This window comes from Camelus bactrianus, chromosome X, assembly GCF_048773025.1.
Source record: "Camelus bactrianus isolate YW-2024 breed Bactrian camel chromosome X, ASM4877302v1, whole genome shotgun sequence".
Classification (NCBI taxonomy): Eukaryota; Metazoa; Chordata; class Mammalia; order Artiodactyla; family Camelidae; genus Camelus; species Camelus bactrianus.
The window spans coordinates 14,013,918-14,035,131 of NC_133575.1; the positions used below are offsets into that span (position 1 = coordinate 14,013,918).

Genomic DNA, 21,214 nt, shown 5'->3' on the forward strand with positions numbered 1-21,214 from the left:
TATGACCCAGCAATTCCACTCCTAGGTGTATACCCAAGATAAATGAAAACATGCCCCCACAAAAACTTGTACACAGTTGTTCATAGCAGCATTATTTATAACCAAAAACGTGGAAACCAAATGTCCATCATTGAATGAATGGATATAATGGAATGATATTCAGCCATAAAAAGGAATGAAGTACTGACACAGGCTACAACATGAATGAACTGTGACAACGCTATGCTAAGTGAAGGAAGCCAGACAGAAAAAAAACACACACTGGATGATTCCATTTACATGAAATGTCCAGAATAGACAAATCTACAGAGACAGGAAGTAGATTAACAGTTGCCCAGGGCTGGGGTGGGCAAGTGGGTTGGAGGGGTGATGGCTAATGGGTATGGGATTTCTTTTTCGGATGATGAAAATTTTCTAAAATTGATTGTGATAATGGTTGCTCAATTCTGAATATACTAAAAGTTAATTGAATTGTACACTGTAAATGGGTGAAATTTGTATGGTATGTGAACTTTATCTCAATAAAGCTGCTCCGAAACAAAAACTTCCAACATAAACAGTTATGTGGAGAATCTTTATCCCTGCCTCACACTGTTTACTTTGCTTTTTTCCCTTACCTGTACTCCCCTCCTGTCTCTGGTGTGCCACTTGTGGAGCCCTCAACTCTTAGGCTACCACTAGTTTTTTCTGACAATTCATGTCATGATAAAAAGTTCCTTCAACTTTCCCAGTAAGGATTTCTGTAGGCATTTTGTTCAAAGTGGATTTGTCCATGTGTCCTAAGGCCAGAGAAGGAGATTTTTTCCCACACCCTGAATTGATACCTTTACATTTGAAAGAAGATTGAGCAGGAAGAAACGTTTTTCCAGGTTTAAGTATACAGCCTGGGAATTAGAAAGATGCTGGGTTAAGTAAGAAGCTGTTCTAAGCCCCAAAACACCAGGGAAGAGATTCTGGATTTTTAGGAGGTTCACAGAGAAAGTGAATGCGATGTCCAGGATCATGTAGATGTGTCCATTCACACCTTTTGGCTTTTGAAAACAGAAAGTCACTCGAAGCTGCTAGCAGCGGCTGCGCTGCATCAGGGCCAGGACAGTCTTGGATTCCCCAGGCTAGGTGGGGGGTCCTCAGCCTCTGATCGCACCCTCTCAGCTCCTACTTTCAAATTGTCTCCTGCCCACCTGCCCTGTCATCAGCCTCCAGGGAAGGGCCTGAAAACTCTAGCTGAGCTATAAATGGTAAAGGAGACCGACTCTCCTTCCCCCAAGCTCTCTGCTTCCAGAGCAACTCCAGCAGGGAAAGACCAGGCCAGGCCCCTGTGCTACAAGGCAAGGGGGAAGAGTTTGGAAGGTGGGGCTCCCCAGGGGTGGAGCCACATCACCCTTCTTAGGACGTGGGTCCTGACTGCTTCCTATGAAGTGTACTCAGCTGGTGGGCCTCTGTGTAGCCAGTGATAGCTCCTTGGCCAACTGTTTCCAAAGTGTTAAGCTTGTTGAAAAATGATAGCCCTAGATAAAGGAAATTCTGATGTGTTCTGGTCATTTGGGGTTCCTAAATATAGGGAAGCTTGGCTACTTACATGTGTAGCCTGTCCCATGTATTCACCTAAATAGTGACCACAGACCGATGTGCCTGAGTGGGGCGCAGAATGGAGCTGTGTGTGATGAGCACCCTGGACCTCCTTCAGTTGCTTTGTGCAGGGCTAGGGGCTGAGGGGTGAAGGCTCAGAGCAGGGGAGGCCCCCCCACCTGAGGTGTTTGGTCATGCATGACACGCAGGAGACTGGGATGTGGACTCCCACCCACCATACTCATCTGCTCCACCCAGTCACCCCAAAACCTTTCACTCTGCCTACCCAGTGCTCTGAAGTCCTAAAAGGCCATGATGTAATGAAGACAAGCTTAACTAAGCTCGAAGAAATCACACACTCGCTCCCCCTTTGCGTTCAAAGCAATGCTTTATGAAACTGTCTGTTCCTGTTTTGAACGTGGTAAAGCGGAAGAATTTTCAAATTATCAGAGCTGCTTTGCATTCCCCTGTGACTGCACCTTTCACAGAGTCACTGAGACCAAAAAACTAGAAAAACTGAGAGCAGCAAATTAGACCTGCTCCTTAGGCTTTTGCTTGAAAATTTCTTTTAGGGACATTTTCTTTGTTCTTATTTTCTTTGGCCCTGAGTGTGGAATAAGTTCATTTTCTTTTTCTTTCACTGAAATTAGAAACTATATCTTAAAAAAGAAGTATTCTCTGCCCAGCTCTGCATTGAAGACAGCCTGTAAGATACAGCCCTGTTGGTCACAGTGATAGGTCAGCGTTCCCCTGGGGGCAGCCCTACACCCTCCCCTGCTGGAACCCAGGCAGGCACCGAGTTGGGGCAGGCATCAGGTACACTTGCTGACGCACTCCAGCAACTCCATCCGGATGGCGATGCGGACGTGCCAGCCCAGCGGGATGAGCCGGATGAATCGGGAGATGATGGGGGGTCGCAGCAAGTTCTGGACTGTGGAGGTTCGGTCTGAGTTTCCATAGAAAACCTAAAGAGAGGGAGGAAATCCTGTCACTGTCACCATCACAGCAGGAGAGAGAGAAGGAAGACGGATTCCTGTCTGGAGTTGGCCCCAAATTTTGACTAAGGAAAATCTCAGTGCTTAAAGGGCAGCAAATTTGCTGATGAGCCCCCAAAAACCTGACCTTGAGTGATTGGCAACACCTACATGCTCTGAGCATCAATTTAAATAAATTAAAATTAGATAACAATTCACTTCCTCAGTCACAGTATCCATGGTTCAATCCTGTGACGGGTGTCTGCCATATTGGACACTGCAGACAATAACATTTCCTTCATTGCAGAAAGTTCTATTGGGTGGCGCTGATAGACGATGCCTCTTGATTCTTATCACCAGTTTTGTGATGTAATCCTTTGAATTTTGACAAGAGTTTTGAAAAGGACCACATGACAGTTAAAAGAGGAATGTCCCCATGTTCCAAAGGTATCCAAAGTGGGGCTTGAGTGAAAACTTGTGAGCTGGCTCTGAAGTTGTGAGCCAAAGTTTAACTGTCTGTGTCTACATCGATACAAATGGCAAGTACTTTTTAGACTTGGAAAATGTTTTATAAAGAGAAAAAGACATAAAAACTAGAGAGAAGATTCTGGAAGTGGGAGGGCAGTGCCCAAAATAGAAAAAGGCTTTGCTTCCTGTTTTCGGGGATGTAACATACCATGATGCAGTGGCTGTAACATAAGGTACAGTGGATATTTGGCTATATTTTCAAAGGAGCCATTCTTTGCACTCTTTCCAGAGTCTTAGTGCTCTGCTGAATGACACCAGAACATTTCATTTCCTTCTGGGAGTATCTCCTGAAAAAATCTGGCTGCCACATTGACCTCATCCATCCACAAAACAAGAGCTGCCGTGACCTTGCCTTTCTTTCCAATACCAACACCCTGCATCCCCTTCTCTCAGCTGTTTGCCCTTCATCCTATTCAAGTCAGGAGCCAAGTGAAGAGGGAGGATCAAACAGGCTTCTTCAGATCATACAACTGTCAGAGTCGAGTGCTTCTTTGGAAGGGACTGTAAAGACCTTCAGAAACAGACAGGGCTTGAAAAAGAATTCTCATATATCTTTTTGAAAAGCCAACAGATAGGAATAAAAATGAAATAAAATGTCCAAGTATCAAGATGGTTTTTCCTATTGCGTTCAAACTCCTTGAAATCTCAACTCATGAATGTCTTGCTGTACAAATTGTCATCAGAGAGTACAGAGCCTTCTGATGTTGAGCTGCACATGTCTACTTAACGTGATGAAATGTCCCAGTTACCGAAGGGAAGTTCTCACTCTCAGACATATGTACATATATATAATATTGATTATATATTTTATATGTATACATATGAATGTGTATATATAGTATATTTGTGTGTGTGTATATATATATAAAAAATATAAAATCCAGAGCCTACTGTGTTCAGTCTATGATGAACAAGACTTGAGCCTCAGCCCTCAGAGATCAGGATATAAAGTTGCTCAAAGGTTAAGTGACTCTGTCGGCTCTGCTGGAATCCTTTTAACTGTTCACACAGTTTAGTGGCTAACTTGTTGGTCTCAGTCAATAGTAAGGAGAGGCCACATCTATGGAAAAGGACAAGGACCTAGCCACATCAGTAGCAGATCAAGTCAGATCCATGCAGCAAAGTGTTCAAAGTCCAGTGAATTCAGAGTAATCCAAATGACTAGTCTTGATTATTCAACTCTCAGCTGATGGGTGAATTCAGACAAAGATTTGTACACGTAAGTGGTGTTCATTCTCAAACTGCTAAGCACCTGGGATTCAAGAAAAGATCCGTGCCTCCTGGTCAGAGGGCAGACGGTGTTGGGAAGAAGCACCAGTGACTTACCATACCCTGCGGTCAGTGTTCTGGCACTGACAGCAACACCAGGACAGGAGTGGAAGGGGCATTCCCAAGCGGTGGGTAGGGTGGTGGGGAGAGCTGAAACTGATTTGGGGGTAAGGCCGACTTACCCGGTTGTTTCCGGTCTGGTCTTTATAGTAAATCCAGTTCAGGCTCTCATCGGTCCTGTACTGCACGCTGTACTTGGTCATCCACTCATCGATGTCACAGCGCCCCTGGGTGAGGATCCCTGAAATCACCTTGACCTCCTTCAGATCTATCTGTAACCACTGGTTGCTGTCCTGGAACTTGGAGAGCCAGGCGCACCTGCGGGTGACACAGCAAATGAGCAGGAGCCTTTCCCCGTGGGCACCTCCAAAGAACCAGCAGGTGTGTCTTTTGAGGGGATGTCAGCACCTGAAGAGCCCCCCGCAAGGCTCAGGCAGCCTGAGCTCCCATTGCTTAAACACCTGGAGGCTTGTCTCCAAAAAGTGATACTTGCATCATTCTCTCTCTCCCTGCACCTCCACCGCCCAAGGAAAAATTGCCAGATTCAACTAATTTGTCAAAGAAATGCCTTCAAGTGTAGCTGAAATCACCTTTGGGGTGTGGTTGAGCATGTCTTTCTTCAAAACATGGGAGTGCTTAGTTATTGCACTTGCCGGCCCCCTTCCCTTTTCATGAGTTTCTCCTGGTGTTCTTTCTCTATAAATTTATTTTCCTTTAATTTCACTCTCTTCAGACCTATTTGCGTCTCCTTCAGGTGTTGTCATCCATGGCTTTCAGAGACTGCCTACCACGTGCAGAACACTGAACCAAGTGGCTCTGGAAGGGCTTTTCACAATTGTAAAGCCAAGCAACCACTAAAGGAACTGATTTATTGTTTACTTATATCCCTTGTAAGTTGTGGAAACCTATAGTTTATGTGTGTACTGTGTGTGTGTGTGTGTGTGTGTTAATTAGCTTCTCGGGACTCAACCCTTGGCTGCCTTCTCTTCTAGTTCTGGACTTGCTCCTTGGGTGGCTCGTGACTTTTTGCGTCCATCCCAGACCTTTTCTAAATTCCAAATCCTGAGAATCAGTTGCTAGCTAGACAACTTCTCCTGGGTGCCATACAGCATCTCCCATAAAACATGTCTAAAAAGAGCTCCTAATTCTCCTCACCCAAACCCTCCTTCCAATGTTCATCTCTCTGAATGCTACCTCTTCCTCTCTGTCACCTCAACATCCAGTCCATCTATTGGCTCCATCTCCAGATGTTTCTCAGAGTCATTTACTTCTTTCCATTTCCCTGTCACCACTCTAAACCACGTCACCCTCAGTTCTTGCCTGGACTGCTGTTGTAGCTTACTTAACTCGTCAACCCGGTGACCCTCCTCGCCCTTACCCCCCACCCCTACTCCACACTAAACAGCTCTTACCACAAGAGCCAGAAGATTTTACTCAAAACACATACCTGATTGTGATACTCCTCAACTTCAAATCTTGCTCTGGTCGAGCCTGCTACTTGTCTCCCAGTAACCTCTTCACATCTTCCTTTTGTAATAGAACTCCTGAGTTTTCTCTGGGCAGGTGGTCACCCAGCTGAGATCACATTTCCCAATTTCCCTTGCAGCTCAGTGGGACACTTTAACCAAATTCTGATCAATGAGATGTGGGCAGAAGTGGCCAGTAGGATTATATATGTATCCTTAAAGGAAAAGTGTGCACACTCTGCTTTTCTTTTCTCCCTACTGATGGGAACATGGATGTGATAGTGGAAGCTAGAGCAGCCATCTTGGACCCCAAGATGGAAACTTCATGTTAAGGATAAGAGAACAGCAAGGTGAAAGAGTCTGGGTCCCTAGTACCATCCAGCTGCCATAACAACCCTAGACTGCCTAATCACTTCCACGTTGATTAAGTCTCTGTATTTTGGGGCTCTTTGTTACAGCAGCACAAACCTGTATTCTAACTAATGCACAGTCAAGGTCTTCCCATTATCCCTAAAATAAGGACCACAATCCTTAAGATGACTTATGGCCCTGCACCATCTGACTTCTGCCTACCTCTCCAGCCTTCTCTCACCTGTGCTATAACCTTGCTGGCCTTTACAGTGCTCATCCATGTGCTTGAGGGATCTTCCCAACTCAGGGCCTTTGCACCTGCTGCATCCTGTGCCTACCCCCACCCCAAACTCCCCACCTGGCCAACTGAAATTCTCAGGTGAAATGTCCTTTCCTTAGAAAGCTTTCCTTGGTGCTTCCAACAGACTAGGTCTTTCTTTCTTCATCTCCTCCATAGCACTCATCACATTTACCAGCTGACCAGTTGTGTGACAACGTGCTTAGAGTACCCCCTCTAAACTGTGTGCTTCTTGAAGGTGAGGAGCCCATCCACCGTGTTCACTGTTGTATCCACAGTCCTTGGCACGTGGAAGGCACTCAGTTAATATTGTTGAATAAATAAAAGCAGTGTCATTTATTTATTACAGAGACCTACTCTTTCAAATTACATGAAAAAAAAATCACCGAGCTGCCTGCACTGCTTACCCAAAGCCTTGACTGTTGAGCCGAGCCTTGTTGGCGGTCCACGAGGAATACCAGCCCACGTACTGCTCCAGGTTGGAGCAGGTGATCTGGTCTGGTGTAACCTCTCCTGACTCGAAACCCAGGGGCTTATGATATGGGCATTCTGGGAAAGGAAAAACAATGCACATTAAAACACTCCTATCGCATAGCAAGACTCAACAAACACGACATGACTGAAGGGACAGATGAGACCCTCTCCTTCACACTTTGGAAGGTGGAGGATATTTTACTTGTCAACGCCGTTCACAATAGTCAGAACTGGGTCTTCATCTTATTCACTGCTCTTGCGAGAAGAAAGTGAAGATGAAGTAAAGGGATTGCCATAGAGACAGCATCCACAAAAGCAGAGGGAAGTAGTTCTATGGCAACCTCATTGGAGGTGGGGGGTGGGGGTGGGGGCGGGGAATTCTGAGAAATACTTTACCTCCTCCACAAACTTAGAAACTTAAAAACCAAGAGGCTTGCGGCAAAATATATTTAAATTCCATACGCTTTATTTTCCTCATTAACACAGATTAGCCATCCCACTTGATGACATCAGGGTCCTTAATTGTCCTCAGGCAGCGTATGATGCCAATTATAGGAACAAAACAATGGTGAGAGGCAAGAAGGGCAATTATATATTAAGACTGACTTCCCACTTGTAAATTGAGGTTCTTTCACTAGTCTAATAAAAAAAAAAGTTGGGGCGCATGGTGAAATGCGCCTAAGTGACTGTTGAAAAAAGAACTGATGAACTGCTTTTTTCCAAATAACAATAGTCGAAGTTGGTTCTGTTAATTGTCTGCTGCTTCTCATATATTTCCCCTCACATTTAGTGTTGAGTTACCTGGTCAGAGACTGCCAATTGGCAACCCAGTATCCCTTCTCCCCTTCTTTTTGACTAAAGAACCCAAGTTTTGTTGGGTGCCACAATGTAGTCAGTTTCCCAACCGCCTTTGCAGTTAGAAGTGACCGTGTGACGCAGTTTCTGACCCGTGAGATATAAGAGGATGTCTGCTGGGGATTTCTGATCAGGTTTTACTTGTCCCCTCTTTCTTCTTGTTGCTTAGAAGGAAGACCTGATGGCTGGTGCAACAGTAACTATCTTGCACCATGGGGGTAGGACCCAGAGAACTCAAGAGACCTCAGCCCTGATATCCTTAAGCAACTCCTTACCCCTATTCTTTTTACCATATGCCCTAAAGCAAAACTCCTAATTCAGCAAGCCACTATTTAGGAGGTCTCTAATTTATAACCAAACCCAGGCTCTAGCTGAATTTCTTTACAAAACAAATGATAAACTTAGGCAAATACATTCTCCTGGTTTTCCAATTGTGAATGAGAAACTTCAAGTAAGACAGATCATATTACTTTTTTCCATGTGGAAATTTGAGTACAGAGTGAAAAGCTGAGCATATCTACTGGGGCATCATCACCTTCATCAGTAAAACAAGTGCTGAGGTATTTCTGGAGGATAATTTTCAAAATCAGTAAAGCTGAATGACTCGTGCAAAAGCTTGAATGCCATCCTGAGGCTCCAGAATGCCTGCAGGGACAGTCATGCCCTGACCCCAGAGACGGAAGATAGGATAGCTTCAGGCCTCCGGCCAGGGTGACTAACTGCCTTTCTGCCCAGGGCACCGGACAGGGCCAGCTCCCACCAGTAGCTGCAGCTTAGTGGGGCTGGAGGCGAGGGGACGGTATTTGTAGTCTATCAAGTATCCGAAGCTTCAGTGGGGGGAGTGCTTTCTGGGCCACTCCACCATGCTTTGTGTGGCCAAATCATCGGGAGGGCTTGCTAAGAATGCAGTTTCCAGGAAACCTTGGCTTACCGGGGAAGGTGTTTTGTTGGCTGGAGGGTTCAGGGGGCCTGATGCCTGTGGCCTTGGGGTCTCCTCTACCTCCTCAACTCCCCTCTGACCTGGAAGACAAGTCTAGCCCGTGCCACTGGGAGGAGGGACGAGACCTAAGCATCGGAAAGCTGGGTTTCACTTGGGCCCTTGGTTGCCGCTTCAGTTCTAACCATGGATGTCTCTAGGGCCCCTCCATCCTGAACCCCGCTTTTCTTGCTCCAAGGCCAACAGCTCAGAGGGAGGAGGCAGAGGGGAAGGAAAAGCCATCGCCACCTCTCCCGATCGCTTTATCCTTGGCATTTTGCTCTTTCTCTATTTTCCCCTCACATGTCTTTTCCTACTTCTTCCCAATTAGCCCGGTTCGGAGTGACATTGCAGGGACCTGGCCAGTGGCAATAGCTTTGGAGACCTGTGAGGGTTTGTCCAGACATGGATCCTGCCCACACTCTCCAGGGGAGGCAATAAGCTCATCATCCCCATGGCTTCAGCCAGCATCTGGCAGCCAGTGATCTGACTCCCAGGCCCCAAGCTCCATCCCTCTGCCCCCTAAATATTTCCAGGTGACCAGTTTCATCTGGGTGATCCAAAGGGGCTTTACACGCATATGTCCCAAACGAAGCCCTTCAGCATCCAAGCACCAAGCCCACCCCCAGTCCAGTGCTCCTGTCTCAGGCATTGGCACCTCCAGCTCCTCAGCTGCTAACCCAGAAATCCAGTGGTTTGGCCCAGGGCACAAAGCAGAAATTCTGCGATGGATCTCAACCAGGACATCACCTGGACAGTTACAGAAGTGCTGGTATTTGGGCCATACCCCCAGAGATTCAGATGTTATTGGTCTGGGGCAGGACCAGAGCATGGGGCAAAGCTGCAGGTGACTGTAATGGGCAGCCCAGTTCAAGAACGCCTGTTTAGAGCCAATGCGACCTGAGATTGGATTCTATTCTCCCTCTGCGTGAGCTTAGACAAGCTGCTCAACCTCTCTGGGTCTCAGTTTCCTCATCTGTGAAATGGGCACAACAGTAGTCCCTGCCTCTGTAAAGTTGCTTTGGGATTACTTGAAACAGTGTTGGTAGAGTGTCGAGCCTGTCATGCCTAACCAAAATGCAGCAGCTAATACTGGTGTAATAGGGTGAGTTTGTGAGGGTATATTCATGTCTTCTTGAGTTGCATGCATATACCTGTTAATACTGGTATTAAGCAACATAAGTAATGTTGATGGAGGAATTAAAGGGACCCTCTTCACACACAAAGAATGTGTCCTTCCCACGTTTTCTGCCCAATGGAGGTTTGTTACTATAAACTATGAAGCCTGTTTCTACACATGTTACTCTTTATTTTTTTAGTGGAGGGAGATAGGTTTATTTATTTATTCTTGAGGAGGTACTGGGGATTGAACTCAGGACAGCATGCATGCTAGGCATTCACTCTACCACTTGAGCTATACCCTCTCCCCTTACACTCATTTTACTCTTAAGGAAAAACCTGCATCTTATGTGGCACAAGTGTCTTCTGAGCGATGATCTGATAATTAGATGGATAAAGGCAGAGTCATAATGTGTTGCTAATCCAGGCTATGCACACTTAACATACTAGCCATTCTTATTCAGTAGATAATTTCTCAATTTGTTGGCCCGAAGGCCAGACATGCTTATAAAGAATGTTAATCTAAAGAAACATAAAGAGAGTTCAAGGCCATTCTTAACAAGAGAGATGTGACTATTTTTATGCACATGTATTAGACTTGAGTCTATATGATGAGATAGTGGAATACAGAATATTTATAGAAGAATAAACTTGAATATAATGTGGAAATATAAAATCTGGACTATAAGAAAGTGTTGAGTCATTGGATTTCTTATACTTTGACACCTCCCCTCCCCTACTCCCCACTCTCAGAATGATGAGGTAATCTTGTCTCAACTGTGGAAAAGACAGACCTTTTAGTGTAATAGCGTTAAGCCAGAGATTAGGAGGCCATAATGCACCTGGCCAGTCACCTTCTGCTCTGTGGAGGGGGACTCCCGGGCAGTAACAGCCAGTGCGCAGCTGTGAGCACCTCCCAGCAGCTCTGAACAACCCTCCTTGTGCTTCTGTGCTTTCTAGGCTCTTCCCTCCTAAGGCGGGCTCTGGTAGAAGCGCTCATGCTACGAATCGAGAGAAACCAGGCAGCGTTCTTGACGTTCCAATGAGGATCTGAGGCACTGATGGGCAAGTGATTTCTGGAAGGTTGTGATTAGTCCTGCTGCCCGGAATCATGTCTTTCATGGAAAAACCTATTGACATGAATGAGTCAACCATTTAACACTAAGGTTGCATTTTTTACCTTCCTGGGAATTCTGTGTTGTTCAAACCAAACCAAACCAAAAAACACTAACAGGGAGAGGAGAACACTTAAGCTAAAAGAATTTCTGATTTCAGAACTTCAAGTTCATGACAATTTGGAGGGAGACAGCCTGGGCAGCCCAGGTCATCTTCACACTCAAACACACAGCCCTCCTCAGCTGCACAGGTAATTGGGTCAATGAGGTCAATCCGTATAAATAATCTCTTCCAATTTCTCCTTAGAAAGAGCTTCCTTGGACTGGAATTCCAATAGGTCTCCTATCTCTAGTGAAGAGGACGTTTGTTTCCACTAAACAGTCAACACCTCCAGGGTAGAGACGGTGGTTCAGCTTTGTCTCCCCATCAGTTCCTGGCACATAATAGGCACAGGATGAAAGAGGGTGGAATTGAATTCTAAATGGATTCTTAAGGAGAGTGCTTTGGTCTTTCCTGGGCCCATCACCCCAGCACAGAATGGCTGCAGGAGCTCCTGTGGAACTGAGGTGGGAGGTCCTCCCAGGGGAGAAGCCCACCCAACTCATCCGCACTTACTGCTTTCCTCTCTCCCAGGCCCCCACTGTTTCCTTCCAGAAGACTTAGCCCAGAAACCACTTCCTACCCCTTTAGTAAATATGGAAACAGAGGCAGTAAAAGCCATTGTAGACTACCCCTCTCTGCCCCGCCCCACAATTTGCTATTTTAATACCAATTCAGTGAAGGAATGAAGAGAAGCTCACATACTACACACAAACCTCTCTCCGGAGCTATTCTTAGGCGATTATGTAAAGTGAGTGATGGGGCCTGGCACCGTCATAACCCTGGAAGGGGTGTCAAGGACAGTTGCAGCGAAAGAGGCTGTGCGCTGCGGTGAATACTGAGCACTGCAGACGTTTGATGGGCCGCCCAAGCCTCTGAAGGTCAGTGTGAGCTCACAGGGGGCATGAGGTAAAGGAGCTACTGTTTGTAGCTGGTCCTTTACAGATACTATCCAGACACAGGACAAGATGCTTTAATGCTTCATCTGATTTAGTCCTCACAACAACTCCTTAGAGCAGGGTCCGCAAACTGTGGCCCTTGGGCCAAATGTGGCTCGGTGACTGTTTTTGTATATAAAGTTTTATTGGAGCACAGCCCTGCTCATGCATTTACATAATTGTGTCTGGCTGCTTTCCAGTTGAGGTGTGGGGACCCTATGGCCCATAGGGCCACACATATTTACTGTCTGGTCCTTTACAGACAAAGTTTGCTGGCCCCTGCTTTAGAGGAAGGCATTCATATTAGTAGGAAAGGCTATTATGCTGCAGAACAAATTGTCACAGAAATTTCAGAGGCTGAGCACAACAGGTTTATTTTTCACTCAGGTGATTCACCTGTTGTGGGTCGGCAGGGGTTGTGTTCCACTTAACCTTCCCGGCCCCCAGGCTGAAGGAGAAGTCACTTTCTCAAGCAGGGAAAGGAGACCCTGCTCCCTTTGGCTGGAACCCTGTGAGGCCACCTGACTGTGAGGGGGCTGGGAATGTGGGGCAGCCGGTGGTGGTTTGGTGAGTGATAAATACCCGGGCACAGGGGGCTTACCTCCGTTTGACAGAAAAAGGCCACGGTGGGAGTCCCAGAGTTAAAAAATGATGCAGCCAGGATTCCAACTCTGGTCTTTCTGGCTCAAAAGCCTATGCTCTTCTCAAAACTGCTGTTGACCACTAGTTTATTTCCAATGAATTCCATTAATCTCTTTTGTTGAAAGTTAGGTGCCATCTTACCATCTCACCCAGACCAAGGAGAGACCCAGGAAGCTGTTCTGAACAGTAATTTCAGTGCAGTTTGTTGGAGCAGTGGCCATTGAGATCTGAAGCTTAGAGGCCAACTGGAGAAAACCCAGAGTGTGGCTTTCAGGGGCTTTAATTCAGCAGGGAGAAAAGAGAAAGGAGAAACAGGGTGTTCCCAAGGATACCCCAAGGATCTGGTGCCCCAAGGAGAGGGGACACTCACCCGGTATGCAGTCTAAGGGGGTGGTGCCCACAGACCACAGGGCATTGGCACCTCCTTGGCAATCGCACTTGCACGCTCTGTGGAACCAGGGGTCCTCGCCCTCATCCTGCAGGGAGCCAGAGGGGCAGAAGCGTCAGAAAAGTCACAGTTAAAGGCACCTGGGGTCAGCACCACCGGAAAAGCTTGCATTCAAAAACCTTGCTCGTTCATTTCCTGTTGTTTGCAGTGGCTTTCACACTCCACCAGCACAACTGAATAATGAATCCACTTTAACACACACAGTTGCCACTCATCTTTGAGTCTAGATAAACAGATGTTGGGTGACCAGCTAAAAATCTCACAGACACACCTATGTAGAGGGCTGTGTCCACCCCATAATAGTTATCTTCAGGGGCTCGAGGAGCCCTAGTCAGAGGTTAAGCTCCTCACATCTCCTGGAGGTCCCCTCTGGGGATCCCGTTTTAAAAGGTGCTGGATTCAAGATTATGCCATCTGATTTAAGACCTGTTTTACTTGTCTTCTTTCATTAAAACACCAGTCTTGGAGCTTTTCCAGATAAAATGCACTATTGCCGCTACCAGAAAAAAAAATACCTTTAAAACTACACTTTTAAAAAAGTGATAATCTTATATATTGTGTTTGGCTAGGAAAATCTTCAAAAACGGTATCCATATAAATTCCAGCCTTCTTACTGTAACATACCTCAGTAGACGATAATCCCAGTGTGGCTGTGCGAAAGGACAAGAGATGAAAAATTAAGTTAAAAAAGGAAAGAGAAATTCAACAAAATGATTCGTTACATGGAAGAGCGAAATGAAAATAGTCATGTCAAAGTTAACAAAGCCCCTTCTGGCAGAAGTCAAACTAAGTATGTACCGGAAAAAAATACCCACAGCTGCTGAGGAACTAGGGACCATAAAATTAAACAGAAAGACAAGGATGATGTTGATTATTTTTGTTCATTGTAGAATTTTGGGAAATATGTTAATGTTGCAGAGAGAGAAAAAAAGCACCTATGTATTTTTTAATAACCAAAGGTAACACTGTTAATATCTCACTGTAAATCTCTCCTGTCTTTCTTTCTCTGCAAATTTTTAAGAATACACTTGAGGTGGGGGAGGGTGCAGCTCAGTGGTAGAGCACATGCATAGTGGGCACGAGATCCTGGGTTCAATCCCCAGTGCCTCCATTAAATAAATAGATAAATAAACCTAATTACCTCCCCCCCAAAATAAAAATAAATTTTTTTTAAAAGTTAAAAAAGAAGAAATATCCATTTAATGAGCTAAAGTTAATTCCACATCTTGGATGCAGTATATAAATATAACTATCAACATTTCAGTGAGACTTGTGCCTGAATAAATAAATAAATAAATTTAAAAATAAAAAAATAGAATGCACTTGAGACCCTATCTACACAGTGTTGTAGGTTTACGACTTATTCCACTTAACATTGTCAGTGAGAGTTTTCCCCTTTACTTGTTAACTTTCCATCATAATCATCATGGTTTGTCTGCTAAATGTGCTCTTCAGGAGTTGATTCCCAGTTCCCTCACTGGGATGCATTCTGGTGATTTAAAATTAAGACATTGTTTAAAAAAATTTTTTAGGTTTGTATATTACGTACAGGAAATATCAAACCATAATCAAAGTGTAAATACCATATGAGTGATGTGGGAAAATTGAAAATGTGCAAAATTTTACATATAACCTATCTTTATAGAAGTATGAATAAATAGAATGAATGCACAATTTAATAGGAAAAGAGTTTGTAGGTATTAGCATAAGTTGATTGTTTAAAGCTGCACTGTCCAATGAGGTAGCCACTAGTCCCATATGGATATTTGAATTTAAATTTATTAACACTATCCACATTTCAAGTGCTTATTGGCCACATGTGGCTAGAGGCTATGATATCAGACAGCACAGATACAGAACATTCTCATCATTGCTGAAGGTTCCACTAGACAGTGCTGGCTTAATACACCAAAGCTCCAATTCCCATTTTCAACAAAACAGATGCTTTCATTTCTGATTACAAAAGGAACACATATCTATTATAAAAATCTTAAAACCTGAGTGTAGACGGTAGAAATAAAAGTCCCTCCTTAACCCCTTTCCTATCTAAAAATTGAATCTGATACCCACCCAAAACTTTCAGATTGTTTTGGAGAGTAAAGAAATGGTCTCATCCTTTTCATCAGAATTATAAAGCTTTTTTTTTTTTTTTTCAAATTGTGCCTTTATTTAAATAATACCTATGTACCTGTTCCACACACAACCTTTGCGTGTCCACTGTGTGCCTGGCCCTGCACCAAAGCCTGGGCCTTCTGAAATGGAAGCCTTGCTCTCTGCCCACAAGGGACTTGAGAACCCAGGAGAACACAGAACACTGGACCATGCACATGGTGAGTACTCTGCTGGGTTAGACATAGGCTATAAGGGGAGGCGAGGGAGCATATCTTTTAGCCTGGGCAGGTTCACGGTCACCGCTCAACTGTGATCACCAAACCGCTGTCTCTCCTGTGCCCTCATCCTCTGGTGATTCATTCCTAGAGACTCCTTGGCCCACCTGCTATGGGTAGAAGTGACCCTCTCAGGGAGCAAAGAAGGCTAAGGAGCACCATCTGGGTAGGAGGCCAAGCCCTGTGCTGGCAAAGCAAGTTACCAACGACTCTCACTTTCACATCCAATGGACTCCTCCCAACACTGACCGACCTTACATCTTCAAGCTGTGGTGTAGGGTGCTGTCAGTCCCTCCCAGTTTCCTTTAGCATTCATCACACTGCTCACCTGTTTCTTTTCCCACCACTCTGAATAATCCTTCTCAGACTCGAGAGCTCTGTTTCCTCTACCCCCGCCCCCCCACCATAAATGTTACTAAACCCCAGATCCCAACACATGCATTGAATGGCTTACTGGATATCTCCCTGTAGATATCTCTTACTATCTAAAACTGGACCCAACCAAGTATTGGCCAGGTCATGAAACAACCTGAACTCTCATTTGCTGCTGGTGGAGTATATAAGTTGGTCTAACCTCTTTGAAAAACTCTTTGGCCATTTATACAAAAGCTGGACATAGATGTGCCCTATGACCCAGCAATTCTACTCCTAAGTATTTACCGACTAGAAATGAATACAAATGTTCTCCAACAAACAAAAACATGTACTAGATTATCTGTAGTAGCAATATTTGTAAAAACCGCAAACTGGAATCACTCATGTGTCCATCAAGAGTAGATTGGATACATGTGGTAAACTCACACAGTGGAACACTATACTGCAATGAAAATGGACAGCCTACAACTCCACACCACCATATGGCCACTCCTCACAATGTCAAATAGTGGAAAGTCATATGGTAAAGTGGACATACTGTATGAATCCACTTAAAATGTACAAAAACAGACAGAAGTAGTCTATGCCCACTAGATATTAGGGTCTTGGTCACACTTGGGGCAGGGAGTAGCAAGGAGGAAGCCCAGGGAGGGTGTCTGGGGGTGTTGGTAAAGTTCTGTTACCTGATCTGAGTGCTGGTTACTTGGGTATGTTTAGTGGTAAAAATTCACTGAGCTGTACATTTACTTGTGCTCGTCCATATATATATTACACTTAAATGTATGTATGTTATACTTCAGTAAATAGTTTTTTTTTAAACATTAAACTCATTATATCCTTCCTAGGATTGTTCTCCTTTCTCTATTTCTTATCCTAGTAAATGGTTCTGGAGCTCAGGGGAAAGCCCAGAAAGGCTGTGCTCCTCGCAGTTAATGTGACCCTGAAGCCGTAGCGTCAGTCCCACAGCTGCTCCCCAAGAGCTGCGAAGTAGGTGAGGAATGGGCATCTCGTTGATTTTAGGGCTGTTAATCCAGAAGGCACTCGCTTCCACTCCACCTCCGAGACAGCTGGGGTGGCGGAAATGCAGTCAGGCCCTGTCAGGCCAATATCAACTGGGCCAAGACTCTTTTGGGGGGACCAGAGGAGAGGCTTGTCAGTCACTGACAGAGTGGCCTTAAATAACCAAACCAAATTGGCCCAGAGGCCGCGTCTTGGCACTGAAGACAGTCTGTGCAGCTGCAACTGAGCAGACCCAGAATTCAGGCGAGGCCCCTCCAATTACGGCGTTCAGGGCCTTTGCATTACCCGGGTCCATGAGTGGGCCCGGAGCGGTTCCGAATTCTCCGGAAACAGAGCAGAAGGCAAAGAGGAAAGGGCTGGAGATTCCGCCCGTCTACCTGTGGAGAGGAAGATACCTATGAAGAAGGCCTATTTTCATAGCCACCTCCTGTGCTCCAATAGATTTCCGGCGGTTTTTCCCCTCCCAAGCTCCTCTTCCCAGAAAGCGTTTGTCTGTAGACAGCTGAGGGTTCTGAGGCACCAGATCTTATGGAAATGAGCAGAGAGAAGGAACAACAAGCATTTTACAGGAAAAGCTGTCATCAAGGGAGCAGCGACGTGGCTGCTGTCGTCCCCGAAACAGTTTAATCACCTGAAAGCTGGCGAACAAAAGCACGAAGCGTGTTTGACTACATCTTCTAATCCCAGAAAATAGCAATGCTGAAATGCGCGAAAGAAAACAGGTCAGACTTTAAAGGAAAAAGGAAAATATTCCAGTTACGGGGTTGCCTGTTTTTCTCCCCACTCAGATCGTCTTGGCGATTCCTCCACGTTACAGGTTTCCAGAATCTGCGACGTCTGCCACTCATCAATCTTAGATTTATGCAAGATGGAGCCATTCGGCCCTTTTGCTCAAAGGGCCACTACCTAAGCTTGTTACTGCAGCAAGAAAATTCAAGCATACCTATTTCTTGAAATGTACCTTGCAACCACAGGAAGCAAAGTGCCCATTAGACACACACTAGAAATAGGGAAGATTATTCAGGCGGTTTGATTGGCTGTCACTAATTACGGAGTTTTCCTTCGCATGGAAACAGGTGAAGCCGAGAAGGAAAGCATAAAATTATGAATGATAAAAAAACTGTCTATAACTAGCTTCCAATCTACTTGAGAAACAAGAATAAGACACAGGAGAGACAGCAGGCTGTAATAATGTCCCTCTGGCAAAGAAGAAAGAAGGAAATTGCTTCTTGTGTGAAAGTGTTACTATTTTAGGCGACACCATATTCATGAGTAAATCTGTTATCTGTACATGCTTCAACATGGATGAATCTCAAAAACATATGCTAAGTGAAAGACAAAAGACCATATGTTGTATGATTCTGTTTGAATGAAATGTCCGGAAAAGGCAAATCTATAAGAGACAAAGTAGATCAGTGGTTGCCAGTGGATGCGGGGAGGGGGCAATTAGGAGTGAGTAATTAATGTCTACCGGTTTCTTTCCGAGATGACGAAAAATGTTCTAAAATTAGATTGTGTGCTCTGCAAATCTGTAAATATACTAAAAACCACTGAATTGCACACTTTAATATGGGTGAATTTAATGGTATGTAAATTACACCTCCATAAAGCTGCTTTAAAAAAAAAATCTGCTATCTCTGATGGTTGACACACTTGCAGAGGGACACCAAAATGAGACTTGATGATTTTTTGGCTTGTTTTTATATAATAGCCATGACCAAGCAATGGAACAATATAATTTAATAAGATGGATGTTTTAAAAGTCATCATCGGCTCTGAATCCAAAATGTACAATGCAAGATAAATAGAAGCCTGCCTCAGTTAAAAGACATAGGTAGTGCTTTACTATGATGATTGTGTATTCCCAAATGACCCTTCATCCAATGCATAAGTGGAGTCAATCCATCTACCTTATTTCATTCTAATAAGGAGCCGTTGCCACTGTGGAACAGAAAGAGCAAAGAGTAAATTAGACAAAGAACCTTTGTCTTCAGGTTGCCAGTTGTGTAGAATACATCTTTCCCCTATGCATTGGTCTTATTTCTCTATCTGGATTGTAAGCTGATTAAGTGCAGCAATTGTGTCCTGCATTTTTTCTCTGTGTCCTGGTCTATCCCTCTAGCTCAGGGTAGAGCACACAGAGGTCGCCAAGCCACGCTGGCTGGTTTTGGCTGGCGGCTTTCCCATTATGCCCCATGAGGATGGAAGGCCTGGGTTAGGTGGGTAAGAGAAGTGTCTCAAGCCTACCTGCTGGACCACATTCCATTCCACCCACACAGATGGGATTCTCTGCTCTTCGTGGAAATTTTTGGAGCTCCCCAGCCATGCACAAAGACTGATAAACTATAGAACAGGAAAGAGTGCTGTGCTCTGTGCTTGGTGACAGTGTGTCTTTATTAGTTATCCCTTGACTGCGTGGGTCTCATTTAAAAGTGGCCTGATAACCTTTTCTAGGGCTTATTCCCGTTTAGGGGCCACAGGGCAGGGTTGTTCAAGTCAGCACAGTGAAAGCAAAGTTCTGCCCAATGTGTCAAGTTCTTACACAACTTTTGGCTCGTAGCAGGAACTCAGAAATAGATTCTTGAACTGATATAAATGGATTCTTGAATGAATCAGTGAACTAATGAATCTCATTGCCAATCACGAATAAGAGAAATCTGAGGGGGAACCCTGTGGATGTCTGAGAACCAAGGGAATTGGGATCTCAGTCTTAAAAAGCTTTGTTTAGATTTTCTTGCTGAGGAAAGAACAAGGAGTAAAGGGAAAACAACAACCCCCCTCAAAGCATCTTGAAGTATTAAGAGTTTCTGGGACAAGTTGCTGACTCTTAATTGCAAGGGGGAAAAAAAAACCAGACAATTGGTCGAAATGACCCCTACTTAGAAATATATCTTGAAGGTTTGCAAAATGACCCTGGGGTTATATTTTTCCAGGTCTTTCTAAATATTGAGAACTGTGACTAAATAACAAAGGTTGTGATTGGGGAATCATGAAAGTGTGTATTCTACCAGTAAAATATGAGAGTAGAGGAGTAGAGCAGGAAATGATTTAAACCAGGAATTCTGACTCTGTGTGAGTTTCGTCATGTCTGTCTACAAGGTCATGGGCAGAGTGGAGAGGCCGCCTCCTTCCTGCCCTTTCTATTTATTTTCTGTAATGCACATAAACACACAATGAACACAAAGAGCCAATTCCTGATGTCCAGAATGAACCTTAAAAGGAATTCTGAGTTGATGGGTTCTTAAGAGTTGAGAGAGGCATGAAAGAACATTATTTCAAAGATTGAGAGAGAATTTAAAAGTCGAATTGGATGACATTTTAGAGATTTGCCTTTAATTTCTCCTTATTTATTAAGCATTTCACTCCTGCTGGGGCTATATTTAGAAATTAAAAAATGATTGAGTGTATGGAGTCTTTGGGGATTCCTTACTCTCAGTTGGATTATTTCTATTAGTGTCCAGTGGTATTTGGTATGTTATGTTAATCCATATTTAAACTAGGGTGACCTCACATCCTGATTTGCCTGGGACCGGCCTGGTTTACACCTGTTGTCCCAGCAGAATTATTAATAGCATCTTCTTCCCCTCTCAGTAGTGTCCTGCTTTGGAAGATTAAATTCTATAATCACTCTAACTTTGATGCCTAAAAACCTTCAAGAATACACCACACTTTCTTATTAATTGTTACAATTTATAGCGATTTTCCACAATTTCTGAGACCCTGCTTTCTGTCCTATTTTAAGCACCCTTTGAATTTTTGAAGGCTCCTCACGGAACCAGAAAGCCAGTGGTGAGACAAAGAGGACCGCATCACACAAAGACAACTGTTGTTCATTAATAACACATATTAATTAATTAGCATGCCTTGCTCATGAATAATACTTTAATTATTCCAGTTGCATTTCCACTAATCAGCTATATGATTAATTCAATTGTATTATTAAGTATTTAATGAGTGCTAATGGTTTGATAGCACATACCTTCATAGCCAAAGAGAAGTAAAAACAAGAAGCCTTCTATCTTGTGTGGCATTCTCCCCTTGTCCTTGGCTGCTGCTCTTCCTTATCGAAGTGGAGAGCTTCCTTTGGAACAGGAGCTTAACTTGAGCACTGGCCTCATTAAGCATCTTATTCCACTTAGTTCTTAGGGCTTTGGCTGAGCCCCGCTAAGTTAACCCACATAGTTACCTGCCTCAACAAGGAAGTCTCAGAGAAGAATCTAATGTCAACTGAGGTCGGTTTAGCAAAGGAA

The 21,214-nt window shown here is 44.4% G+C and overlaps 2 protein-coding genes across 2 annotated transcripts in view; one reads left to right on the plus strand and one right to left on the minus strand.

Moving 5' to 3' along the window:
- CDKL5 (cyclin dependent kinase like 5) overlaps positions 1-18,308 on the plus strand; it is a 190,763-nt gene extending 172,455 nt beyond the window's left edge. The window contains exon 16 of the mRNA XM_074359946.1: positions 10,900-18,308. Within this exon, the coding sequence (XP_074216047.1) occupies positions 10,900-10,993 (94 nt within the window). The 3' untranslated portion in view covers positions 10,994-18,308. The remainder of the gene's footprint in view (positions 1-10,899) is intronic.
- Positions 1,650-20,995, minus strand: RS1 (retinoschisin 1). The gene is made up of 6 exons (XM_010954557.3): positions 20,944-20,995; positions 13,807-13,832; positions 13,105-13,210; positions 6,923-7,064; positions 4,523-4,718; positions 1,650-2,534 (listed from the first exon to the last, which is right to left on the minus strand). Exons 1-6 carry the CDS (start codon positions 20,993-20,995, stop codon positions 2,382-2,384), a joined length of 675 nt encoding a protein of 224 aa, XP_010952859.1. The 3' UTR covers positions 1,650-2,381.
- Between the last annotated feature and the right edge of the window lie 219 nt (positions 20,996-21,214).